This window comes from Rissa tridactyla, chromosome Z (assembly GCF_028500815.1).
Source record: "Rissa tridactyla isolate bRisTri1 chromosome Z, bRisTri1.patW.cur.20221130, whole genome shotgun sequence".
In the NCBI taxonomy this organism is placed as follows: domain Eukaryota; kingdom Metazoa; phylum Chordata; class Aves; order Charadriiformes; family Laridae; genus Rissa; species Rissa tridactyla.
The window spans coordinates 23,632,054-23,660,041 of NC_071497.1; the positions used below are offsets into that span (position 1 = coordinate 23,632,054).

The 27,988-nt window shown below is 40.6% G+C and overlaps 1 protein-coding gene across 4 annotated transcripts in view; it reads left to right on the top strand.

Moving 5' to 3' along the window:
- The window catches only part of MCC (MCC regulator of WNT signaling pathway), a 207,293-nt gene that overhangs the window by 157,924 nt on the left and 21,381 nt on the right, over positions 1-27,988 (top strand). For 3 of the 4 annotated variants that reach the window (XM_054186292.1, XM_054186294.1, XM_054186295.1), the window contains 8 exons: positions 455-661; positions 10,803-10,949; positions 11,274-11,363; positions 12,046-12,194; positions 13,984-14,124; positions 15,269-15,369; positions 18,003-18,186; positions 25,315-25,549. In XM_054186292.1, the coding sequence (XP_054042267.1) occupies positions 455-661; positions 10,803-10,949; positions 11,274-11,363; positions 12,046-12,194; positions 13,984-14,124; positions 15,269-15,369; positions 18,003-18,186; positions 25,315-25,549 (1,254 nt within the window). The remainder of the gene's footprint in view (positions 1-454; positions 662-10,802; positions 10,950-11,273; positions 11,364-12,045; positions 12,195-13,983; positions 14,125-15,268; positions 15,370-18,002; positions 18,187-25,314; positions 25,550-27,988) is intronic. The other variant, XM_054186293.1, reaches the window with a different exon arrangement.

Consider the following 27,988-nt stretch of genomic DNA (forward strand, 5'->3'; position numbering starts at 1 on the left):
GCTTTGTGCCTGCTTCTTCCATAGAGGCATCTTGAAGTAGGTGTTAAAAATTGGGTTTTTTTCCTTTTGTATTTTCCTCCTCGCTAAGGAATCTTGCTGTAGCCATGATTTATTCTTTAAGATTAATGTATTGATAACAATAAATAACCAACTTTTCATTATGTCACTCACGGGTAACATATGTTTTATTTGCATATAAAACATCCATCTGCTTTGGTGTTGGTCAGTATGAAATATTTTAATAAAATGGTCAAACTATCGAACAAAATAAGCAATAATATTTTTTGATACTACTTACCAAGCAAAAGAAGCAAACTAATGGTGTTGTGGGGCTGGGTATGTACATATAAGTATATATAGTTGCCTGTTGCAGGCTTCTGTCCTGTGTACCATTAGTCTTGTTCAGTCACCTTTCTCTGCTTCTTTCTGGTTTTTGATGACTGTATTTTTGCAGACCGTGGAAGAGATTGAGGGTGTTCTGGGACGTGACCTTTATCCAAATCTATCTGAAGAGAGGTCTCGATGGGAAAAGGAGCTCGCTGGCTTGCGGGAAGAGAATGAGAGCCTCACGGCCATGCTGTGTAGCAAAGAGGAGGAGCTGAACAGGACCAAGGCCACCATGAACGCTATTCGTGAAGAAAGGGACAGACTGCGTAGAAGGGTAAGGCTGCCGCGTAGATGATGGTGGCTTCTAGACTGTGTAATTTTGTCACCAGAATAGGCTTTTCTTTAATCTCACTTCCTGTACTGGCTCAGGGGCTCTTTGTTTTTAAAGTTGAGCTATACAAGTTACAGAACTAGGACAAAACTGTGATGAACAGCCAAGGTGTACAACCACCTCACGTCAGAAATCATGTCTTAACAGAAAACCTGATATTCATCTCCAAGGAAGCATATGTAACTTGTCTATAGAGAAAGCAGATGTTCATTTAGTGAATTTTCCTGTGAGGCTTTTTTGTTTTTCCTGTAAACAACAAATATTTCTTTGTTTTTGATGGTAATTCAATTTGTGATTAGGAGAAGGAAAAAGAGCAGGACTCCTGTCAGTGGGTAATAATTCTCAAAACTGAACAATGAGTAGTCCCAGCCATGTCCTGCTTCCCTGTCTACATTTTGTGGTGCTGCAAGGTCAGATAAAGGCCTCGTGCTTTGTGTGGAGTCCAAAGTAAAAAAACAAAACAAAGCAAAACAAAAAACTGGAAACTTGTTCACAGAAAAGATGAAAAATCCAAGAGAATGTGATCTCAGTCTCTGTTACTTTTAAAATGTGTTAACGTTGTCCCTGTTAAATCTGCAGAGTTTTGGCTAGATATGAAATAATTTTGTTTCTAAAACAGGCAGTTTCAAGTTTGTGTTCAATTTGAGCGACAATTTGGACCACCGCATCTTGGTAAAATTATTGGAAGTGTTGCTCTTTACCTCCTAGGAGCAGATTGACTTTTTATGCAAATGCTGTGTTTCTAAAACAACGTTGTTCTGTAGTGACTGTATCATTTTAGCATGACGCTGCGTTTGTGAGACTTCCAGTCTTCAGATGTTGAGCCACAAATTGCCTTGGCAAATTCTCTAGCCTCTCTTAACACTGAAAAAAGGTATGTGTGATGAGGGAAGAATAGTCATCTGCTATCATATCAAAACAAGACCACTTCACCTATTCCTTTGTAAAATTATATACCGTTAAGTGTAAGTCATTTTCAGTCCTGAAGGTTGTGGATTGGTTTTATAGTGATGCTTCTTTTCAAACAGAGGCAGTACTACACCTTGAGCTACAGAAGCAGCATTTATGCACCTGGTGAGTTATTGTAGGATTGGAGCACGGGAAGCAGGCAGAGAATGGAGGCGTGTGCTTGTGAAACTTGCTTACATAAATGCAGATATTGACACTACAGAAGATACAGATCGATACTGGGATATCAAACAAGGGAAAAACAGGTGACCTTGAGGACAGAATTAATAGAAATAAATTTTGAGAAGTAAGAAAGAAGTAAGTGAGAAAATAAATAAATTTTGAGAAGTATGGAGTGCAAGTTAAGGTGCTGAAAAGACTGGTAAAAAGAATTTGTGCTGACAGCCAGAAGCTCCTCAGTTGAAAAACAGAAAAGGGGAAGGAATTGGTGTTTGTATCTTCAGGCATCAGTGTGGCTGAGCCGTTGATGCATGGTGGCAAATTCAGAGAAGGTATTTCCAGTAGACGTTGGAAAGACTAATGGAAGAGTGGTGAGATCTGATGTGGAATGTTCTTATCTCTTATGCTTGAAGAGGTTCAGTTTAAATTGGCAAAAAAAAGGTGTAGAAGATGGTCAGAGGAATGGGCAGCTTACATGGAGAAGTGACTTAAAGAGAGTGTCCTGTTCAACTTGACAAAGCAAAATCTGAATTTGATTTCTCCTTACAAGTGCTGGAGAAAGCAAGTAAGAATGGGAGCTAATGTCTTTTCAGACTCAGGGACAAAACTGGAGCAAGAGCAGAGCAATATAAGCCACATCTGGCTATATTAGGCCAGAAATTAGACTATGATGTGTCTAACAGACAAGAGGATTGTGGTTCTAAAGAAACAGTAAGGAGTAAGACTAATTGCTTTGAAAATGGAGCTTTAAGTATTAAAGTATTGAAGTAGTAGTTTAAGTAGTAAAGTACTTAAGAAGTAAAGTATTAAAGATATGTTTGTATAATGAATGTATGACCATGCAGGGATACCTATTAAAACCAGGATCGTTACGTTAGGATTGTGTCTAAAGGAAATCAAAAAAATGTACTTTAAATTGGTGCAGTTAATACAGCTGCATTAATTCTAGAGCTAGCGTTCGTATCTCTGCACCAAACTGTTACGTTTTGTCTGTCTGACAGCAGTAGCAAAGGGCTGGATTAGATGATGAGGAAAATGCTGTTTAGTTCTGTGCGTGCGGATACTGGCTGACTTGGTCAGTCTGTTGGAATCCCCAGTGAACCCAGTGTTTGTGGAGCCACCCAAGTACTGGCTATGTTATTGAATATTTCACAATTTCCTTAGTATAGGCAGGGCTTGGGACTGAAAGGATAGCATGTTAAACACGATGATCTAGTAGTTGCTGGCCGGTCCTGTTGGAACTGTTAGCAGGGATGCTGCATGTGCTCCTGTTGTCTCTCTGTTATGGAAGCATCTCGGGTGGAAACAGAATTGAGGTCATCGGCTTGTTTCCTGCAAGTGGCTAGAGCAACTGTCGGGTGACAGCAGCAGCGGGGCATTACTGACCCGAACTGTGTTCAGACCCGTGACCCCGGACAGGGCAAGTCTTGAAGTGCTCTGTAGAGACTGGGAGCTGTCTTTCGTATACAGCAAGCCATTTAAAATGTTAATTCTTCTTTGATTATGGAAATTCTTCGTAGACAGATGGGGTAGTTGTCTTGCCCAGTAGATGGAGGGTTAATGTGGCATCGACACAAAGCATCACAAAATCAAGCAGCCTCTATATTCAGCTGGCAGGTTGGGGATTTTTTTTCAGTTGTTTTCATTTAGCTTGCACCTATACAGTATTTTATTGAAATATGGTTTTTAATATCATCCTGAACTTGCAGAACAACTGGTTTATTGCCCCCGCCAGAGAAGTTTGTTCATGGTGTATGACCCTGTCAGCAGCACTATGTAATTGTTGCAGTGGAAACGTATTTGCATTTTTAATGTAACTTTGCGTCCATAGTTGCAACAAAATAAATGTTTTCTTTGACCTATTAAATATTTTCTGTATGCCACCTGAACTCAGAGTCACTTCAGATTATTTCCCTGGAGAGTGGGAAAGGAGATCCAACCAAAATTTAGTTATTGTTCTTCTCAAATTAAATTGGGTGAAGTGAATAAGCTTGAAGTCGACCAGATCAATAGGTCTGTTACGTTAGACCAATGTCTGTAATCAAGCAGAGTGCTTTCAATACATTTTTCTCAGGCTTGTTGGAGATTTAATTTAATTAGGTATTTATTGTGCTCAGTTAACAGATCGAGCCGCCTTCTAGAACAGTAGCTAAGGAACAACCTACATATGGAGTTTGTTTCTCACGAGTCATTAGTAAATGAGGTAATCACTTATTTCTGTAGGGTGCCTGCAGTGTAGCAGCTAATTTCATAACGCAGAGGTTTATTTTACCTCTGTATTATATTGCCATATTAAAAATAAAATTTATTTAAACCTGGGCCAGTCAATGCCCTAGAAACTGCTTACACACAGCTGACCGTAATCCTGAAGTCAGTAATACAGATAAGATGTTGGGGAACTTCTGTACCAGTTCATGGGATTAATATTTTTATTACATGAGAATAAGGTTGTAATCAGGTCAGCACTATTTACAGCTTCTATATGTAGTAACAGGCTTAAATAGTAGTAGAAAAAGTAATATTTGTGTTCTTACACAAAATCTCTTATATTCTCCGGGGGAGTCGGATGAGCAGCACTGGTACAGCATATAAACTCCATCACAACTGCAAAGTAAAAGTTGTGGGGTTTTTAGTTACTGCCCATAAAGTTGCCGGATGAGCAGTGCCTCAGCACAGTCCCAAGCAGCCCTTTGTCATCAGAAGCAGCGGGTGCAGGCAGCGTTCAGGGTTCCCTGAGGCTGTTCTGAAGGACTAAGTCTAAGGTGAAAAGGCGGTTCCAGCTCTGGAAGTCTGTGAAGTGTGTTCTCTGCATAAGCCATACGTCAACTTGTTCAGTTGTAGTTAGGAGGATTGTTCTGTACCTGCTCCAAACTCAACTTAATTCACCAAACTGACCAGAACAAAACCAGACTTAATATTTTACCTATGTTCAACTTAAGACCTTCATGAAAACATAGTGTGCAGAGGAGTAGAAAAGTGCCATTTTAATGCATGATCCCTCCAGCTGCCAGATTGCCCCCATTCCAAGAAATTTCATTTTTTAGCATGAGGGCTGTCCCAAAATACCTTCTTCTTGCGAGGCATTGAAACCTACCCAAACCACAGCAGGAGTCAGGTCCTTGGCCTCGCAGGCGTTCTGAGCCCACGCTGTTCTCAGATGACACAAAACTGGCACAAGCTGCTCGACTGTCCTTGTTTTGGCGTCATTTGTGTTGGGATCAGAAGGTATCATTCCAGATTGCCAGAGAACACTGATTATGTTATGGGCCTTCAGAGATTATTATCAGCTTGCACAGCTTAAAGCGATCCTTGAACTGTTCTGGCTCCCCGTCTCTTGGTGCGCACCAGAAACCTGAGGTAGCAGCCAAAAGCTATTTCCATTCTCCGCCTCCTTCAGTTGCATGGTATTTGCTTATGCAGCAGTATCTCTGCTTAGCTGTTAACGAACTAGGGCTTTGCTTCTGTTTCCAGGCTTGTATGCAAATGCTCAGTGATTAATCTGAAAATAAATGAAAAAAAGCCTGAGATAGGCTTACTGTCCTCGCTTGTGTTTGTTTCCGCTGTGTGCTCGCTTGGATCAAAACATGTCAGTTGTGCTCGGAGCTTTTAGGGAATCCACCCTTCACTTCCCATGCCACGTCCTACCATGTCCGTGGTTTTCCTTGCTTTGCATCCTTTATAGAGGTGCAGCACCCAGATCTTTCCTCGTGGAGCACTGCATGTGGGATTTTGTCTGAAAGGCGTCAAAAGCAGTGGGGTGCTTGCTTGGTATCACCCAGTGCACTGCAGCTTCTCCTGCTACTCAAAAAAGCTGCAGGTATAAACACTAGCAGAGTACCTGTTTTCCCGTGTTGTGTTTGTGTGGTGTTCCCTTTCTGTGTTCCTCAAAATAATTTTTCAAACTGCAGGTTGCTTTTCAGATCTGCCAGAGGAGTAGCGCTCCTAGTGACAGTTGAGTTCTTACTTGTTCCTTGAAAGGAGACATCTTTGCAGAGGAGAGAGATTCTGTAAATGTCTCTTTTGAACTCTTGAGTAACAGGCCTAACCTCATTCAGTTCCAGAGAATTCACGGAGGAGATTGCCCTTATAAATACCAGGAAAAACGTCTTTACCATACTCAGTCAACCACAACAGACGACTTGTAGTAAGTCAGACCTTGTTAGCTCTGGTGCTAACAATTTAAGAGGGGCTGAAAATTATCTGGCTGAACGTAATCACCACTACGCCTGATGGAAAGGTTAGGGATGCTTTAGGCTGGGAAGGGCCCTCACCCCTCAGAGCAGCTTGAATTGTCACGCTGATACTTCATTTTCCATCTTCCCCTCTACAGATTTGCTGTATGCATGAATAAATTAGAAAGTGGGGGAGGTATACACACTTCCTGTGGTTTGTGGTACTTCATCTTCCTCCTCTGCGTAGCAGGGGGAAAAAATTGAAGTGGTATTAAAATGCTGGGGGAAAAAAATGTTATTACTCGAAGGGTTCAAAGATACTGCATGATGAAACAGGTCACAAGTAGGGTAGAAGGAAAAGAATCACAGGCATACTCCTTATTTGAAACTGGTTTGGGAACAAAAGCAGCAGGTGTCCTTTGGATGTGGAAATCAGTGACAAAAACAGGCAGTTTGTAGCTGTAGTTTTTTGTTTAGGATATGTTAACAAATCATGTAGTTGTGAGTATGCATGTGTAAAATACAAAGACTAAAAACATGTTTCTTAAATACATGATTATGGATAATGAGCATATTCTGCTGAAGGATTTTCTATAAGCCACTATGTATTTCTGCAAACGTGTCCATGATGTCTGTTAGTCGCTTATGAAGTCTTTCATAAATCCAACGTCACTGTAGTGTGTCAGCCCCTTTTCTCTTCTACCCTTGCTATGATTTTATGTAGCTCTTGAGGTACCCATGAGAAAATATGCTTTATTTTTCCCTATTTCCTACTCCCATTCTCAGCATTCGAAGGAAAAAATTAGAAATGCAGCTAAACAATCGCTTCATATTGCTAAACATTAAATATTAATAAATAAAATTTCCAGTTATTTCAGTTTATATTAATAACTTGAGAATGTCTGTTTTGCACCTGACTTACCTTGGTATCTAGGCTATCCATTGATCTGAAGTCTTAACGGCTCTGTTGCCTTGTGCCTCACTTAAGGCCCCTGCTGCTGCTCTTTACAAGGTTCCAGTGCTTCTTTACTTCTGTAGTCCTTTGGACTTCCTCCAGCTGTTTAGAAAATCTTTTGCTCCTTCCTTATTTTAATTGTGGGCTTCACAGATGTTTCCCTGAATTTCTCCTTTTTTCCTCTGTTCTCTCTTCCTTTTTTTTCCCCTGGTCATATAATTAGATCTGCCTGTCAGCCACTTTCCATCTCAATTTAGAGTTTAGGACTTAATGGCAATTTTTATATCCTTCTGGGTGTTTCCGTCTTTAAACTGGCGTGATGCAAGGGCTGAAGAAATCTTTTCTTTAAATCTTTCCTTGTTATTCCTCCCCAACTCACAAATCCACTTTCCTGTCTTTCAGTGGAACTTTTTTGTTTTTTTTTCTTTGCTTGTCTTCACCCGTCAGATTTGGCCGATCCATTTCCTGTAAGATCTGCACTTCCCCTCTCTCCCATTTCCAAGTGTTTATTGTGTCTCTTGTGCAGGGCTGCAGTTGCCTTCATTCTACTGATAAACGTAACCTTCAGAATAATTTATATTACAACGACAGTGCAGACTGTTAGAAATATTGAGCAGAGGTGGTCAGACAATTTTGAATCGTACTTTTTAAACTATTTTCATAACTCGTGCATTCACCAATCCAGAGAAGGAACTAGCTCTTCTGAGCTCTTTTTTCTTAATTCCTGTTCATTGGTCTTCCTTTATTTTTCCTGTAGAATTACTACTAGTGTGGAAAAGTACTTTCCAAGGAGGTAGTACATACTGCTCTATTTATGTCGGAGGTTTTGGTGACCAGAAATAGTTACCTAAGCGGTCTCTGGGCAGTCTGGTGGGTGGGTGGGCAACCCAGTCATGAGGTTCTGGCTTGGTGAATGTGTGAATTGTGAGATGGGTGATTTTAGAGGTCAGACAAACTTGCCCTGTTATCCTGCTCAGAATTACCATCCAGTACTCTGCGTTGCTAAAGTTAGTGCAGTTATTTATAGCAATTAATTCAGCATGTAATTTCTCAAATGAAGGCCTGAATCGGTAAACGCATCAAGAAGCATGAGTAAGCAGGCAGTTTCTTTAAGTTGTGGTGGCTTCTATGGTACAGTATTAAAGCAATGACTTGCATAGATTGATAACTGTGCTGTGCTCTGAGTTTTCTTTTATAAATGCTTTCCTGAGCAAAGCTTTGCCTTGCTATGGTCTTAGCTGTGTTCATTTTTCTTTCTGTTGCTAATGTTATTTTACAGATCCTTAAGAATAATTGGCTTTGTAATCGTGGCCAGTAGTCACTGTTCAGTAATAAAACATAGCCTAAAGGAAAACGATATGATTACAGTCTTATATAATATTGTCCTTACATAAGGTGGATTTAAACTTTGGACTCAACGAATGCCTAGCATTTTCAGCAACTTTAACACTCTGTTTCCTGGTTGCCCTTAAATTTAAAATGTTACTTGCTTTTGGACTGAAGTCTTCCAGAACTAGCCTCTGCGCATAGATGAATATTTTAGCAATTTTTAAGTCAGACACTGAGGCAGGGATTTGATTTTATGAAGAATACATCCCTAGCGGCTTTCCTATTTGGTTGCTTTTAAATAATGCTGTAACTTAAGCACTTGGGGAATTTAATTTGGAACAGCTCAGGTTAAAAGAAATAGTAATAAATGTGATTTTGATTTAATGAAGTTTTGGGGTTGCTTTTTTTCTTTTTCCCCAGTATTAATGCCACAGTACAAATCCTATCTGCACTGGCATTCCATATCTGCAAGCAGAAACATGCATACATGGTTTATTTCAGTTTTATGCACATCAGCAGGCTGAAACGATTGGTTTGCATCAGTGGAGCACTTCTGTCCTTAAGGTTTGCATTAGTGCAGCTATACCCGTGTTGAAATTATATATGTCTATATGAACAAACAAGGCCTCAGCTGCAAATATGTAGAAGATACACGCTATGAATGTGCACTTTATACACTCTGCTCAGTTAACTTCATGATGTAATTACAGTTAAGATGTATAACTCTGGGGCGAGCACCAGTATCCATTTTGCAGCAAGTTACTTTAAACATTGGGGATTTGCTTTGAGGTTTTGTGTACTTTATCTGGGGGTTTTTTGTTTGGTTTTTTTTTTTAACAGAGGGACCAATGGAGTTGTTTGGATTCATTTTGTTTAAGGTGTAGCACTCCTCTACATCTGAACTGGGAAGTTAGGAGCATAGTTAGCTTTTATGTGCTCTTACTGTTGCCATTTACAGCTTTTTATTAGTAACATGAAATTGTTCTGCTCTGTTACATAAAACACATGGGTTTTTTTTTTCTTTTTTGTAATTTGCACATACCTCAAAATTCTGTTATTTTGACAGTAAGTCCTCAGGCAACCTGACCTTCAGTTTGCATACGACTGAGGAAGAGGCGCGAGTACCCTATAGGGAAGGAGAAGCAGACTGTAGGGGATCGTAGGTGGTGTAAGATACTGCTTTGGTGACTGGAAACAGTTCCAGTTTGAACTCTTTCCTCGGTGCAGTAGGTTGAAGGCATCCGTATAAGTTGTGCAGAGAACTTGCTGACTGACACTTCTTCAAGCAGAGATTGCTAAAGCACTGACCATGCACTTGGTGGGCCGATAGCTGAAGCAAGCTTAGGCTTTAATGTTGATATTTTTTGACTACGGGGTTTCAGCTTGCTTAATCAGCTCTTTGTGTAAATGTATTATATTTAGTATAAAATCCCACCTTGTTCTAGAGAATAGGAGTCAGAGTTGCACTTCATGCTACAGGGGAATATCAAACGGACTGAACTTTTATTTCACTGGACTTCTGGTAAAATTTCACCAGTCCTGTTTTGCAGATGGACTGTTCCAACAAAATTGGCATAGAAACTTGCGTATAAAAGTAAATACTGTATATTCAGGGAAATTTCCCCTTCAGATGGTTTCTTACCCCTTCTCTCATCTCACGCTCTTTGTTTGAGGTTCTGTGGGAAAAATGAGCCCTGTCACTTTACCTTGTGGCATAATTGTTGTGTTAAGCAGACCATTTATTCTTTGTCTGTTAAAAATTATTCCAAGGTAAACATGATAATCCTTAGCTCCGCTATAGTTTGGCTTGTGCAGACTATTTATTTTTTCATTTTTTAGTCCTGAAAATCTTTTGACGTCACTTCTGCAAGTATCTGATTTGTTCTGAGGACCATGCAATGTTCACAGCGTATGTTTATAGAGTGCTTCTGCAGACTGCTGGCTGGGTACTTTCCTGGTATTTTCTTGTCTGTACATTGCTCACTATATGGTAGCTTTACTTAACTGTAGTTATGAAAGCATGATTAACATTTGAATTTCTTTGACCTTTAAATATAAAAAAGTTATCCTATGGTATATTTATGTCAAGGGTTTTTTCAACACTGGAGCTTTCCATTAACAACAGGATCTTCGTTTGGTTTGTTTAGGCATCATAATCTTGGGCTGGAGCATTAGCTTCACCCCAGAGAGTAATTTCTATGCATATAGTACAGCTGCACTGAAAGGGTTATATAAAACAAACTGAAACTTTGAGTAATTACTCTACAGTATTACATTTGCATATTTCCACATTGCAAATGGTTTAAAAAACTGACGATAGAATTTTAAAACAACCTCCATTCATCTGCTCCCCACATGAAAACCTCATGGCCGCCACAGGACAAAATACAACTTCTACGCTTGAGCCAGAAGCCATTAGGCTTGGCTAGACAATGAGAAAATCTCCGAACTATTTAAACCATAAAAGTGGAAAAAAACAGAACCTTATGTTTTGTTGTAGGTTCGGGAACTGCAAACCCGTTTGCAAAGCGTGCAGGCAACAGGCCCATCCAGCCCAAGTCGTCTCACTCCTGCCAATCGGCCCATTAACCCCAGCACAGGAGAGCTGAGCACAAGCAGCAGTAGCAATGACATTCCCATAGCCAAGGTGAGCTATTGTGTCTGGCAGTAACGCTTCTCGTTACCTGGGAGAAGCGGGTTTCGTTTTGCACAGCTGCTGTGCAGGCTTGCGATTAACTGCGAGATACCTGGAATCCCCAGAGAGTTTTCTGGGGTCCTAAGCAGGCCCATGAACTTGAGCTGTAGAGAGGAATTGTGTGCTAATGATTGTTATTCTCTCAGCTACAACACAGGTGCCAATTCTACGTAGTTTACTTCAGGTTTGCAAGCGTAGCTAATGAACAAATGCATTTTGTGTGATCTTTGTGGAGTGTGGGTTCCTGTGTAACCTGTGCAGCATTCTGACTTACAGATTGCTGAGAGAGTGAAGCTGTCAAAGACAAGATCGGAGTCTTCATCATCTGATAGACCTGTCTTAGGATCAGAAATCAGCAGCATAGGGGTAAGGACTGATAATTACGTGCATGCATGATACCTTCTGAGGATGTTCCATTGAAAGCAGCATTGGTTTTTTTTACTAAATTAATATATGAGCCAACTGTGAAAATACTTCAAAAGTTATTTTGAGAAAAACATTTAAACAGAGAATATTTCACCCAGTGTTAAGATCTCATTTTCTAATAGCTGGTGGCTAGAAACCATTCTCTGAGTGACTTGAAGAGGGTAATTTTGGAGTCAATTCCTCCAAAATACTGTTCTTCAAGAAAAGACTGGTCAGTTGCATTTTGCAGCTTCTCATCAACAGAGAACTGGGGTCTGCTTTGTAATGCCAATGTAAATCCATAATGCTGTTGTTACTGTGTGTTAATATTTGTTTCGCTGAAGAACTTAGCTCTGACCTTTTGCTAAGCTTTCAAGAAAGTAAATAACTTGCATATTAGGCTTTCTAAATGTATGATGAAATAGTGGGCTTCACCCTTTGGTTAGCAGAATTTTAAATCAAAATAGCTTCTTAAAGTGGAAACTTGTAAATGTTCTATTCAGTGTAAAATTCATAGTAAAAACTGAATAATGAATGCCTTGAAGTGAGCGCGTGCAAGCAAATGCAGCTCTCAGTGCAGACTGCCTGTGGGAGGAATCCAGTGGTTATCTATTCACAATGATCTATCAACTGCCCTGTGCAGGTGTCTAGTACTGTGGCTGAGCATTTGGCACATTCCCTCCAAGACTGCTCAAACATCCAGGAAATCTTCCAGACTCTTTATTCACATGGATCTGCTATCTCTGAAAGTAAAATCCGAGAGTTTGAAGTGGAGACAGAGAGATTAAATAGGTAAGGTGAAAAGTTAGATACGCTCAGATGTGTTGTCTGCTGTTAGCTTTCTTAAAGTTACTACATTTTTATCCTTTTTGAACATTTCTTGGTTCCGTCCCAGCTCAACTGTGGCAGCTCCAGATAAATATGGAATGTAGTTGATAAAGAGTAGACTGAATCATATGCTAAGGATTTATTAGTGTGAATTAGGTTTGGTCACACGTTATTAGGTCAGCATGGCACCTGTGACAGCCTGTGCTGTGGAGTGTCCTTCTCTATGGCTGACCAAGTAGACAGCGCATCTTCTTTTCATAAAACACATCACTGCTAGAAATAAGGATTCCCATAACCTATTCTCCATCATTCTGTAATTAGCTTGTTTTGGTTTGTCCTGAAGAAACGGAATTATAGCATTAACTGTATCAATGGATGTACTTATGTATGGTGGTGGGGCATATGTATCAGTAAATAGACTTCTGTCTGCAGAAGAAAGATGGCAGCTTTCTGGTTGCAGGTAAAATACTGCTGGTGCTATCCTTCAATACACTCTGTCAAAATCAGTGCTTCATGTCCTCTTCAGCACATAAAATCAAACCTGTGGATCAGGAATGTGAGAATCATGTCTCTGCATGTTTCCTTCCAAGTTCTCTCTTCCCCATGGCTATCTCAGATTTAGTCTGATCAGTACAATATCTCTTTTATTTGTAGCTCATGTTTTTGTAGTGCTGCAAAATGTGATCCTTTTTTTTTTCTTCTTTTTTTCCCCCTTTTTTTCTTTTGCTTTTTTCTGTGCACTGCACAATGCATTATGCTGTGACAACATGCATCCTTATAGGAGGTGTCAAAGCAGATATAGGAGATGAAGCATCTGAGAGTTCTAGCAGCTGGGAAAGTCAGGGCTTTATTCCTATAGCTGAATAAATGGTATACTAGCCTTTCTTCCTGTGTCTGTTAAGAAGTCAGTGATTTTAGAGTTGTTCTGGATGTCACTGATTTCTTCATTAGCTACCTGTCCAAATTTTGAAATCATTTGCCTGTCTCTTTTTGGTGTATGTCCAACTCTTGTGATTAGGCATAGTACACTGTACAGTGTACAGTGTATACAACTGTATAGTGAGTGCAGTTATCAGCAGTGAGAATAAACAGTAACACTGATATCCTGAAGCCTCCCTTTCAGCTTCAGAGTTGACCTCATTGAGAAGAATATTACAGTTAAGTTCTGATATGTCTGTCTGACTATTGCCAGAACTTTTGGAGATTTCTTTGCCTCATTGGAACTTTGTTCGTATTTTGGATGTTACCTCTCTAATCACAACAAAATACTGCTTCAGGTGAAATGGTTATTCTGGATGTTCCAAAGAAAGGGGGCATTTATGCAGCTGCGTGATCCCTGCACACACCCACACACTTCACTGATGAACATGCCACTTAGAACAAGAAGCAAATGTGGCGGCGGGAAGTGAGGAATGGAGGCAGAAAAATTAAGCAAAAGGTTAATATGAAACTGTCTACACAGTCTTGTGGCTTACAAAATAAGGGTACAGCTTTCTGCTTGCTGCTGTTGCACAGGGTTATGAGTACATTTTACGGGGAGGAGAGGAGGAGGAGGAAGAATCTGTCCTAAGAGGAATTACTATCCTCTTGGCTCTGGATGTGGGACACAGAACTGATAGATTTTGACATCTTCATTAAAAACCTTATCTAGACCAAACGGTATTTGTTGTTTTAAATTATGATTGTTCTAGAGTTTTCAGGTCAGTGTCTGCAAGCTAAGTTTGAAGGTTGCAAATTACTTCCTTTTCTACAGCCGCATTGAGCACTTGAAATCGCAGAATGACTTGTTGACAATAACACTGGAAGAGTGCAAGAGCAATGCCGAGAGGATGAGCATGCTTGTTGGGAAGTACGAGTCCAACGCCACCGCCCTCAGGCTTGCGCTGCAGTACAGGTACGAAACTACGCAGGGGGTGTCTCAGCCAGAAAAAGAGGGAGCTGGGGAGACCTGATGGAAGTCTTTGAGAGTGAAATTGTTGCTGTGCCATAGTAACACTGATTCTCTTTGTTTCCTCCCTGAAAAAAATGCTCCTTTGGTTAAACTACTTGACAAACTACAGAACTGAAGTTACTGATACAAGTGGTTCAACCCTAATTTCAACCAGCAGTAGCAAACTTGGTCTAATAGAAATATAGGGATTTATCTTTTAATTTTTAAATACTGAATTAACTTTTGAATTAGGGGTTGTGTGTAGGCTTAAACTCTCTCTGCTGTATCTGGTCTTGAGATACAGGTTCTCTGTATTAGGGTGACACCCTTCACAAGAGCAGTGGTCCAAGAGTAGTATTATACTCCACATAATTCAGAGTGACTTTATATTACATCATCTGAAATTGTGGATGAATTGCTTGCTATTTGGTTACAAGTATCTAAATTTGCTTTAAACTATATGTAAAGAAGATGGTGTTGTTTAACTCCTTCAACTGCAACTAATTTGGAACAGGCAGTCTGGTCTTAAGGCAAACTGTGTGCTTTTTAAAGAATGTATTCTGTTGTCATGGTTTAACCCCCGCCAGCAACTACAACCACGCAGCCACTTGTATTTAGAAGCTGTTGTGTTGTAAGGAGGAAAATCTTACAGCCAGGACAGAGCAGCAAATATATTTCTTGTCTTTTCTTTTCTTCTTAATATACTTTGTGTAGTATAGTTATATAGTAGGGTACTGTATTTTGTATAGTAAGAAGGCCTGAAAAAAGTTTCTCAAAGGGATCATGTTGACCACAATTCATATTGTTGACTGTTTCAAACATGCTTCTGGAGCTCACTTCACATCAGGCCATTCTTTTCTGTTTTAATTTCTTACATTACTTGAGGCCAACCTGGGGCCATCATAAGGAAGGAGAGACTGTTGCATGCTTACGATAGAAGCCATGTGTGTTGTGTTATGTCATTTAATACCCCTGCTGCTAGACACATAGTAGGGAATCATGCAGTTCAGCTACCTCTTTTTTTGTTGCTCTTGCGGGTGTATTCTGTCTAAATTGCAGGTATATTTTGTGTTGATATTTTTTTCCTGTGGTTTCTTTTCTCTTTCAGTGAACAATGCATAGAAGCATATGAGCTGCTGTTGGCATTGGCAGAAAGTGAGCAGAGTCTCATTCTCGGGCAGTTCAGAGCTGCAGGTGTTGGTTCTGTTGGTAAGATGTCAATGAATCACTTTATGTATTTTTTTTTTTTGGGTGACAGTTAGCATTAAAGGCAGTTGTAATGGTGAATCATCTCATGACCCATCACTTAAGACTGCTCTCCGGTCTTTTCTCATTTTTAACTAATTAGATCATTTTACACACCCAAAAAATAGGGGAAAAGAAAAAGAGAGACTGGAATTATATAATAAAATTCACCATCAATTTAAATTAACCTACATATACTGTTACAAGGGGATGCCTGTTCTGGCAGTGGTGAGGCTGTTACGGGCATGCAACTGTACAGAGTGGAATTATTAAACAATACTTATGAGCATATGTGGCTTAGGGCCATACAGCTGTGGTAACTGCAAGTACAGATTTTGTTTGAACCAGCAACAATGACCCCTGTAGAAGTTGAGTATAGTCTATGAAAAACTGGGATTAAGGAAGTACAAGGGTAGCATTGAGTAGTTACCAAAAAAAAACCCCCAAAATGGCTCTAGTTTTTCACCCCACATTTTACCTTTGCTCTGAAATTTCAAAACATTCTGTCGTATGTTTTATTGTTTTGTCAGGGATATTAGCCTGTATGTTCTGGGTTTTTTTTTTATTTTGTGGATAGTTAATCTTGTGGCTAGATGTTGTTTTTTAATATGCTGCTGGCTAAGTAATGGAATGAACCACTACCGTAGTGTTTGGAGGTTGGAATCACTATTCTGAAGTGTTTGGAGGTTGTTATTGCTGCTGGCTCCACTTTTCTGATAGAAAGAGGTGTTTGCACCATGAATGTTAATCTCTGTTTTATAGTCCTGTTCCTTTTACTGATAGGAGAAGGTAGCTGTAGTAATCTTCAAGTACAAAGAGGGGAAATCTTTAGAGAGAGAAGAATAGCACTTTGTACTGTGCTGAGGCAGGGTAGCTGCCTGGTTGAAGCAGTGTTATAGCACTAGCTTCTCAGGAATCACCGAAATGTAAACGCAGAGCTTTTAGAGACAACAGTGACCATCTGGCTTTAGAGCCACAGGACTGGCCATGGTCAGCCTCTTGTTTCAGATGACTAAGATGCACTCAGCCCACAGTCGCTGTGCTGCTAACCGTGCCCCTTATTTTGTATCTCTCCCAGTGCAAGAAGCAGGCTCTTGTGTACCTATCTTGGCCTGTGCAGTGTGTGACATGCAGTAAACGTTCGAGTGGATGTCTGAGATTTTCATCCACCTTTCTCCCAGACTCTGGTCATTCCTTTGCTCCATATGCTAGGGAGCTTTCCCTGCTGGCAGAAATCAGTGGCCAGCAAAAGTGAATTTTGACTTGGATTTTCTATTCACATAGATGGCAGAAAGAAGTCTTAGAAGGGAGAAATACTTTGGGTTTGAGTAGGACTTCATCTCGCGTGCATTTTATGAAAGAGAGCGTAGTTGAGTTTTTATATAGGTGTCTGTCTACAGGTCTTAATTATGGCATTATCAGTTACAGCCCAGTGATAGAAATAGTGACAATTTCCCATTACGTAGCACAGCTGTGAGGAAGTAGTGTTTGGTTTATGTACCTTTATTTCACCATGAAATTTGATTAAAACACCTAGATAAAATAGCAGATTTTTGGTTTGAAGATTAGTCAAGTTTTATATCAACATCTGTGAGTGGAAAATTCGTGGGATTTGCTTCTGCATCACTTAGAGCTGAGCATATCTGGCTGCTCTTAGCAGAACATTCTCTGTCCTTTCTTCCGCATTAATGTTATTTCTAGTGCACACACTTCACTTAGCGAGTGTGAAGTACTGGTAATTGGTCTTTGACTCAAATAAGGATGAAATGAAAATCTGACATTGGGCAAACGGGGTTTTTTTATACTCTCTGATATCTTTGCGTGGTGTTTGGTAAAGTATGAATATATTGTAGCTTTGTTCAGACTTTCAGTGTAGCCACTAACGTGTCTGTCTTTAACAAGTTGAGTCCAGCTGGAGTTAGGACTATGAGAGTAGTGACAGAGGTGGTTTCTGTCCTGCCTCTGCTGAAGGGACAGCTTATGAGCTGCATAGATGCTGCATAACCATTAGAAATTATAGCAAATTAATAAACACCAGTGCTAGTTTTCTTTTGAGTTAGTATGCATGGCTGTAAACTCTGAAAGGCTGCTTCTAAGCAGTAAGGCAATGCTTCCAGCTGGAAAGGTAACCTGTAAGAAAGTGTTCTGGCAAACTGTCAGGCTTGAGATAAAGGTGCTTGTGAGACAAAGCACTGGAAATGACCACACTGTGAAACAGCACTGGACTGATTGGAGTAAGAGTTGTAATTTAGGCTGAGGCTTTTCCAGTGTATTATTAATGTGAGCGCCCTAATCTAATCCTAATGCACAATGTACACCCTTACAAACAGAGAAGCTAGCTAAGACAAAACATCACTTAAGACATGTAACCCGGAGCAACAAGTACCTGGAGCCTGTGGCTGGGAAGGGAGATGCCTTCAGGCCAGTAGTTACCACTGATACTCGCACAGAAGTGAAGTTGCTTTTACATCACAGATTGCTAGTTCATTGTCATCGTCTTGGTCTAAACTGAGAGCGCGTAGAAGCATCTCTACTCTTGCTGTAATTTCTATCCCCCTCCTCAAAGCTCTGAATCGGATTGTTTGCTTGAAAACTAGGGGACCAGACAGGTGATGAAAACATCACTCAGATGCTTAAGAGAGCTCACGACTGCAGGAAGACAGCTGAGAACGCAGCGAAAGCCTTGCTGATGAAACTAGACGGGAGCTGCGGGGGAGCCTATGCAGTCACTGGCTGTAGCGTGCAGCCCTGGGAAAGCCTGTCATCCAACAGCCACACAAGGTAACTGCAACTCCTCCGCTGCCCTGACCCCCAAGTGTTTGATTTCAGACCAAACGTTGTGTTGTATTGTATTTGCTGAACTACCTCCCTCACCTCAGTCCACTGGCTTCTTTGCTTTGATTTGTTAGTCACCATGCCTCAGTGGTCTGATTGTCTTTAGACTTCGAGCAGCTCCAGCCAAGAAGGATTTTGTGTAAATTTATTGCAAATGGGTGATTCTGAACTTTGATCTTCCTCATAAAGGGCAAAACCATTACATTTGTTTTACTTCAGTGACTTTCTTGCTGTTTTATTGGAACTCAAATCATGTACTACTTATTCATATCTATTGTATGCAGACAGCACAGACCTATGGAAAACCAGAGATCAGAAGTATGCTTCCATTGGCATTTTGGAGTGCTCAAGAATTGTTTTCTAAATGTTGCAAATCTAGACATTTTGTTCTAAACTATTTCCTCTCCCTTCTCGTTCTCTGTTGCCCCCTTCCAAATTCTTCCTTCCCATGCTGTTCTTTCGCACATGGAGTGGCAAATGAGCATCGTGACAGACAGAGTGCATTCTTCCAGGAAAGGCTGGATATGGCAGTTTTTCTGAAGGACTATAAAATAATTAAACTTAAATGAGCTATTATTGCAGAAGTGTTCCCGTTCAAATACATCTGCTTGCAGCTTCATTTTGAGTCGTTGCCTGCCTGCAGTGTAATTGTACTCTGTGCAGTGAATATGCGTGCTTGTGTATGGATACGAATTTGGCAAGCGTCCTGGATAAATATAGATGAACATTTTTCTTTTTAAAAGTTATTTTTGGTTTCTCAGATTCACTCTAAAACGTCATTTTAATTCAGTTTTTGAGCCAGTTCTTTATTCAAATGCTGTCATTTTTTTTTGACACTTTTAGAAGTTTATTTTAGTACTATATCATTTCCTCTTCTTGATGATGCCTCCTCCAAAGGATCTTATTTCCTGCCTGTGATTAGCATGGAATAGCTAAAAAGTGAGCAAAAAGGTAACCTGAGGGAACAGGGTCCAAACGTGGGGTAAATTTTAATGTTTTATTCAGAGAAGTTTTATGGTGCACTTCCAGTCCAAAGAAAGCTGTATCTTTATTCAGAAATTAATGTGGCAGCATCTGCGCTAGTAACGCATCGATCACTCGTTGTACCAGAAGTATTTACTGGCCTTGGAAAGAAGTTACACAAAACTGTTTCATATATGTGACTTGTCTCAATTCCTGTGTGCTTACGTGATATCTACACCTGCACATGAACCTGTTGTAAGTGGCCACATGTGGCAACACCTATACCTAGACTAAGCTTGTTCTCCATTCTGTTATTTGAAAGTGTCATTTTCGGTTGTTCATAACTACCTTAGTGTTTTTCTTGTGAGATACCTGGTTAAGGCATAATATTATTTTTTTTCTTGAAAATAATTTAGATAGTTTCCAGTATTGACAGAGTGGAAGTTGGAGGGGAGGGGGAAGGTGTTCTTGTTTTAGTGTTTGTTCTCCTAGCTTTTCATTGACGGTGTTTGGTAGGAATATAGTCTCTATAGTCCTTGCTTTGTTCAACATAATTTTTGGGTTTTTGAGGGGGAGGATGAGGGAGGGAAGTGTGTGTTTTTGGGGAAGAAAATCATCCCTCATGCTCATTGTTTACCATGAATTTTTGGTGGCCAGCTGATAATATGTGTATGTGTGCACCTAACATGTTGGCCGAGTAAAGTTTCAGCAGAGTATGATTAAAATGGCGTAGGATTTCAAATTTCATCAGTATAAACTGTGTCATGAATGCAAATGTCAGTGCTTCTGTGTGCAAGGGGGAGGTTGTAGCTTGAGCCATTATCATTGTAGGATAATTTTTCTCTGGCATGGAGCAAGATATCGAACTGAATAAGGTAACTATTATTATCTGCTTTGATGTATGTGGAACATGAAAGAGAAAAGCTTCTCTCACTCACCCAAAGGGCACACAGCAAGTGAGGAACTTGTCATGTGGGCATCCTGATCCGATCATCACTTACATGTTGTGATCCCTCTCCCCTGCCCCCACGCCCAGTGTAATTTGTCTTTGTCTGGACATAGATACTGGTGAAAATATTTCTGAAACTTTAGCTTCTCCATGAAACACAAATCTTCTCTCCTTTCCCTCTGTTGTGTTCAAGTGATAGGTGGTAGAGGTGTTTTCAGATTTCTCCTTCCTGGGGACCCTGTCTCAAAATAGAGTCGTCCCCTTTTCAGCTTACAGACACGTGACACTGTGCCAGACCACGAGTGGAAAATCTGTGGTGGTTCAAAAGGCACACACTTTTCTATATTTATCAGTAAATGTTCTGTCTCAGACTTAAAAAACTGAAGATTTTGTCTTTAACCCTCCTCTCCCTATCATTCTGGATCCTTTTTGTTTCTCTGCAGGCCCCTACTCCTGCTTTTGGGCGTTATCCTGCCTGTGTTCCCAGCTCTCTCAACCCATTCATGCGTGCTGCCTTGCCACTCGGCTCCCTGCTGCTCTAGACAGACATCCCAATGCCGCAGACCTCCAGCCCGCTATGATTCTTTGATGTTGATGGTTTCCCTTTCCTTTTCCATTACAATAGCAATCCAAGCAGATATAGGAAAGCAGACTGCAGATTTCTAGCTGCTCCTGCAGGCTTAATGTTTTTTATTTGTCTTAAAGAACTTTGCAGTCTATAAAACTGGGGAGTAGAACAAGCCCACATCACTAGTGAGCGCTGTGTGAACCAGCATTTGGGGACCACTACACTGGAATGAAAACATTTTTACATTATGTGGTTCAAACATACTCTGAATCTGCAAGACTGATCTTTTGCCATAGCTGTTTTAGTGCTGCGGGATTTTAGTTTTGCAGATATGTATTGCTACCTTTTCCCTTTGAAACCAACTGAGTAAAGAGGTAGTGGGATGATGAAAACTCTCCTTTGCTGAGACTTGTGACAAATGAGTAATTCTCCCTGCTGTTCGAAATCCTGTAGAATAGGGACTTATAATGAAATTGTTGACCCATCTTTAGCTTTGGCATTTCAAATGAGATTCTGAATGTCAAATCACTGAACACATTACCGAGAATAAATGCTTGGTGAGCCACTAGTGACAAGTGGTTAAAGACTGTAAAAGGGAGCAACTGAAATGAAAAGAAATGAAATGCAATGAAAGAGCATCACAGAGGTTGTTACTGGTGAACTGAATAAAAATAATAGCAAGCATCTCAACTTATTTTGCTGGCAGCAGGACAATAATGTTGCCAATTCATTTTTTGAAAATAGAAAAAGGTCTGCAGTGTAGTTGGAAGTCATAATTATTTTAGTGGACAGAAGCTAACTATAGAACCTACATTGCCAACGAGGTTTGACTGATTGCACCTTAAAAAGAAGGAAACAAAAGGGAAGGGCTCCAGTTGCAACACTGGCTGAAAATGGTGGATTTTATTCCTGCAGTGCTAGTAAGCCTGGCCTTACCTCTGGATTCACGGGGTAAAGAGCTGGTCTCTTACATGCAAAGGGAATCCTTTTCAGTATTATGCAGTGTCACAAAATATCTGAACTCAGCCAAATGTAGGACTATATCTCTCATCAGAATCACTTCAAGATTTCAGATAAGTAGCTGACAGACAAGATTATCTTGGCTGAAGTGTGCAAGTAAGTTATTTAGAAATATCCCAACACATACATACCTTAATGTTCTCTATGTAACGCTTCATTGCTGGACTGAGCTAGTCTCAGGAGGAAGCAGGGTAGTTTCACCAAAGATTCTGATTTTAACCAAGTATACTGTTGTTTGTCTTTTGGCTGGTTGGGAGTATTCTTCAGTTTCTCAGGAAGTTTCTATCTTTTGGCATTGTGCTGTTTTAGATCTCAAGCCACAACCTTCACGTAGGAGATGGCTGGCCCATGTACGCTGGGCATCAAATGCATTCTTTAAAGTGTAAGGTTGCGTACAGACGTTCAAGCAAGTTTTGTGGATTCAGTTCCAACAGCGTTATTTAGTTCTATCAGCCATTGCTGAATTGCAGATTTATTTGTTGACTTGATTTTTAACAGATGAACTGAAGCTTACACGGGGTTTTATGGACACAATTTTGTAGCGTACAGAAGTTACTCGCGCAGAGGCACTGTTGGAAGCCTCATTCCTATGCATCCACTGCATTTTGTACACACATACGTGCATGCGAACACATACATGCGTGCTAGCAAATAAAACTGCATGCTATACTATACTATACCAACCTGCATATTTTCCACAAGCTGTATGTGAAAATTAAATTGACGTCATCCAGGCATGACATCGTTGTAAAAGGGATTGAGGGATGAAGCGAGTGGGGAGAACATTTCTCTTTGCTTGCTTTGAATACAACAGCAGTTAGAACGAGCAGATTGATGTTGTATTCCCTCCAGGTGGTGAAATTGTGATCCTTTCTCTATCCTCACCTATGTGCTTGAGAAATGAGAAACTGCACATCTTTTGCAACAGTTCCATGTGGTTTTTGGATGGATGCGTTATACTGCATATGCATTCTCTCGGTTTGTTTTCCTTTGTCCTGGTTGCTGTTAGAAGGGAGAGCAATATCTGAAATTCATATGCTCAACAGCTGTGGGCCCTTAAATAGAGCAGCAACGGACTAGCATTATGGCTGTGGAGAGCTGCATGGTGGGGCTTTTGGGGGGGCACGCCCTGGCAGAGCGGTGCTGTGGGAGTTCAGATACACTGCAGCGTTGTTTCCATCCCTCATCACGCAGCCTCATTTTTACAGCACTCCAAAGCGTGCTTTCTACCCTGGCTTTCTGCAAACCGTACTGCTTCCAGTCTTCTGCGTGGGGGGGCTTGCTGCTGAATGTGGGGGTGGAGGGAGCGTTCTTGTACCTGTGTGTGCTGCCTGAGACAGCTTCCTCGCTAAGCTCCCCTCACCTTCTTAAAAAAATATATTCAAAAAAAAAAAAAGAAGAAGAGCAGCTTGCTAGCAATCCACCAGAGGAGCCAACTCAGCTGCAGACAGACAGGCAGGCAGGCAGGCAGCCAGGACTGAAGTAAAAGCAGCCTGAGAATCACTGGCAACAGCCCAGACTGCCTTCCTCAGTTTGGACTGCTCTCCCCTAAAATATGCATCCGTAGCCATGGACCCTCAAGGGCCAAAATCTGTGAATATCCAGTGAGTACGGGGGTCCAGTGCAGCAAAACAATAGACTTTCAGCATTTTTGCTTAGGTTTCATTCCCAGCAGGAGAGCTAGGCTTTCTTTCCTTTGCAAGCGAAAACTGAGATGAGCTCTTTGTGTCCCAAGATTTGAAGCCTGTGTAAGCTTTAAAAGCTGTCCTTCCTCCAGCGACAGCTGTTTTACATTTAATCCAGAAAAACTGTGCAATTGCTGTCTCTGGGTGCTGAAGAAATGTGCAACATGACTTCAGTACAGAATTAAGTATTTCTCACATTGTCTACCCCCGTGATTTTTATATCAATATTTACTTCGGAGAGGTATCTTTAGACTCAGTAAAGCAAGATTTATTAAGTGTTTCAAGATTCTCCAATGAAGAAGAAAGTATGAACAAAAATTTGTTTCAGCCTTAAAGGGTTTCTATGTGGTGTAGGTACTGGCTGTTTTTAGCTTCACTGCAGGTGGAAATGGACGAAAACAAGCAAAGACCAATTTACAATTGTGGTAAATATGGCACCTATTATCCCTAAGAAAAGGAAGGAATAATGGGAAATTGACAGAGAACTGTAGCAAAGAACTGTAATGTGATATTTCATGAGAGGGAAGGATTTTGAGAAATCTTTGTAGACCTGCCAATTCTCCATCTCCTCCAAGGCTGTGCTTGGAATTTGTGGGAAGATTGGCAATTATTTGAGGCACTTAAAAATCAATGTAGTTCTAGCTGAAGTAGAACCAAAAGAAAAGAGAAAAATCAAGCCTATCTTGAGAGGCTTCCCCTTTTTCACATAACGCATAATATATTTTAGGGCATCATCCTGACTCTCACAGCATGTAGCGGGTGGGGCTTTTTTTCTTCCTACAAAAATGTTGAACAGCAGTGCAATTTGATACAGAAAGTGATTTATTCCCCTGCTGATAACTGAGATCATCTAGCATTCCAGACAAGCACGGTTAATGGATGACTTATCCCTCACCCGGCAGCTGATTACAGGACCTCAGGAGACAGCAGGCAGCTCTGAGTGAGGTTATAGAAACAACATGGCATTTTATTTTCCTTTTAGTGTTATTGCAACTATATTCAGCCCTGGAATGCTACGGCTGTATCAGTCTCGGCCCCCTGCAGCACTGGCATGCGTGTAGGTGGGTAGGCAGCACTGAGACACCCTTGCTCTCAGACATTAATTCTCCCTTTTTGCTATCTCTCTGTAAACTTCTGTGGGGCAGACTAATGGGCAGTCATTTGTTTGATGCCTGCGGACAGGAGAAGTTCTGCCAAGTCTGATGATGACTTTTTATTGAAAATCCTGCTAACTTATGGGTTGGTTTTAAACCCCTCCAGCCCTTGAAGGAATGTCAGTGTTCCGAGGAGTACACCTTAACACGAATTGAAAGATGCTACCTCCTGGCATCTGCCCATGGAATTTTGCTCAGGTTGATTCCTACGAGTATCCGTTAAAAATATCTGAGACGATAGCTGGTATTGCCATCAGCAGAGATAAATGAGGTCTGCGATGATTCTTTTTCCTTAGCAGATGCTTGTTCACAAAGAAGATGAAGACTCAGTGGTTGAGCAGCAGAGAGAAGCTTGCCCTGCTAGGGTTTTGCTAAGAAATCTTAAGTAGCTGCCTTTTTTTTTTTTTTTTTAATTAAAAAAAAGACTTGTTTCAGAAGACACAATTCCAGAAAAAGTAATTCAGTTACATGTCACTAAATATCTGGCTTTGCAGGGAAGCTGTCACATGATTCAATTTTCTCATGCAGCTTAGAGAACTAATTTATTTTCTGAATTTATCACACCCCTCTGCATCTTCTGAACATTACACCATCCGCTCCATGCTGCGTGTGTCCTTTCTATGAACTTTTAAGTAAAACTCAGATGTGTGAATGAAGTATTGGGAGAGTGTTTTGGTGTAAAAAATGTAGATTTTGTTCCAAATGTTTTTTTAATACCTTTCTTTCTCTTTCCAGTACTACCAGCTCAACTGCAAGCAGTTGTGATACGGAATTTACAAAGGAGGATGAGCAGCGGCTGAAAGATTACATCCAGCAGTTGAAAAATGACAGGGCAGCAGTGAAACTGACAATGCTGGAGCTGGAAAGCATCCACATTGATCCCCTTAGTTATGACGTTAAACCTCGTGGAGACAGCCAGAGGCTAGACCTGGAAAATGCGGTCTTGATGCAGGAGCTTATGGCAATGAAGGTATTGTATTTATATCCAACAGGCTAACTGCACTGCTGGCAATGCCCCTGCGCTGCAAAACATGCTCAGTCACACATGGGAGGCTTTGATGGTGATCACTGGGTAACAAAGGGTAACTTTGTTCAAACAAATAATGAGAGCTGAAAATCCAGTAGTCAGAAAGTGACAGAAGGCAGTGCATTAACAGTGATGAGCTACGTGTGTTTTGAATTAGGCGAGGGCTTCATCTGTGGCTCTAAACTTGGAATGCTCTCCTTGGCAAACCAGATGTGTTCTCTAAGAGATATGGCAACTGACTTGCTTGAGGGTGACCAAAAGCATGATACAGCACTTCCCAAGAGACAGTTCATTACTTTACTTAGAAGCTTGCAAATGTGCATCTTGAATATTCGCGAACTGAAGCAGAACAAACTCACCTCCTTTTAGTATTGCCATGGGAGGAGGAATGGTCTGTCAGAAACTACCATCCCTAATGCTCTCCAGTGGTTGGTCACAAGTCCAGAGCTGTTCTAGGCACTGTGTTGCAATCTATAGCTCAGTTCAGAGCCCGAGCAAAGGCTGCGGTGCGTAACGACTTGCAGTAACAGAGGTTTTCGGAGAAAACTCTGGTCCCTCGGGCCTGGTTTATACGTCCAGTTCTAAAGATGTGATCTAGAAAAACTGACCTTTATTGACCAGGTATAGAGCTTACATCATTTTAAATCTGGCTTCTGTATTGACTTTGAGAGGGCGAACTAAAACATAGGAACATATTAAAGGCAATACAAGTGCATGTCTGCATTTAGAAATTGTCTGTGTTTGGTTCAGTTTAAACAAGTTTAATTTCTGCATGTTAGCAAGTGCTATTTTAGTCAACTAATGGCAGATATGTCAGGTACCATGTGGGACAGCAATTCTTAATAGGTTTGTAAGCTTCTAAAGCTATAGATTTTTGTTCAGATGTGCTACTGGTGTTTAACTGGTAGCCTAGTAATGATAATTATGTTCTTAGTGGTGCTGCCTTTCATGATGACAAATACAATTTTGCAATAATGCAGTCAATATTTGCGGTTCAGAAAAAAAGATTGCCTGCTACCAGTCAGAAGACTTAAACTTATGGTACTTGTTTGAATATATTGTCGCCAACAGGCACATACTCCCCATAATTAAAGCATGCAAGATGTACTGGAAGACATTTGTAGATAATTAGATGTATATTTCAGATATCAGACTTCCTTCTCCTCTTTCGCGTCCAGATCTTTGCTGAAATCTCTGGTACGCCATTCTTACCTCTGTCTTTAAATTGATTGGTAAAAGCAAACTGCAGAGCTGTCCCTTGTGATTAGGAACATCAACATTTGCATGTCATCATTCTGGCACAGTTTTGAGTGCTGGTAATCCTTTTGTTCATTAACTGATCATGTAACTATTTTTGACTCATAACTTCTGGCTGGACCTAGCACATTGGATTTTCAGTGCAGGAATTGTCCCTAGAAAAAGAAGAAGAAATCTTGGTTCGTTTGTATGCAGTGTATGCGAAAACAGACATACATTTTATATAGGTGGCTGAAGTCACCTTCAGTCCTTTCTGGTACAGAAAAACTGACAGTACTGTTATTCATTATAATTTGTTGTACTGTGCTGGAATTCACAACCGCAGGAAATCCTTAGGATTCTGAAAAGGATATGGTGAAAACAAGTTTGTCAAAGCTTGGAATGGATTTGTTGGTAAGTGGTCTCGTGCTATAGAAATTGAGAACTCCTGCCTTCTATGCATATGCATTACAAAAGGCACAGCTACACTCTGCTGCGCTTTGGCCCCAAGAGAATGTGCCACCTTGTTGGCATCCATGGTTGTTGCTCAAGTCTGCATTACACCTTGCTGATATGTTCAGCAAGCTATAACATAGGTGAACCTAAGGGCAGAACTCAATGGATGTCTTCGCTTTCTGAGTGCATGGGATGGACTTGTCTGAGCTGCAGAGGACTTCATCATGTAGCAGCTCTTAATTTGTTCCCTCCCTTCCACATTCTTAGGAAGGATGATACAGCTTGATTGAGCTACTCAAGGATTTTCTGCCTTGCTGGGTCTTACGACCTGCTACTCTCTTCCTGAAATTTGTATCTCTGTTGGAATCTCTGCTTCATCTTTTGGCACCTTCATTTGTGACTACCAGTAAAAACTGATCACCGCATCAGTCATATTGCTTCGTGCATCTATGTGTTATGCTGATAATGTTCTGAAAATGCCGTTACACCATTAGTTCTTCATTACTGATGAATATGACCCATAAAAAGGTGGTTTGGGGATGGTTTCTTTCTTGCCCTGTTTATTTTTTTAGTGATCCAGCATGTAAGGCATAGTGGTCTGCCAGTACTTCTGTAAAATCCAATTCTTTGCTTCAAGCAACAGTTAACCATGTTTCCAAATATATTCTTGTCTGCAGTTTGTCATCATTC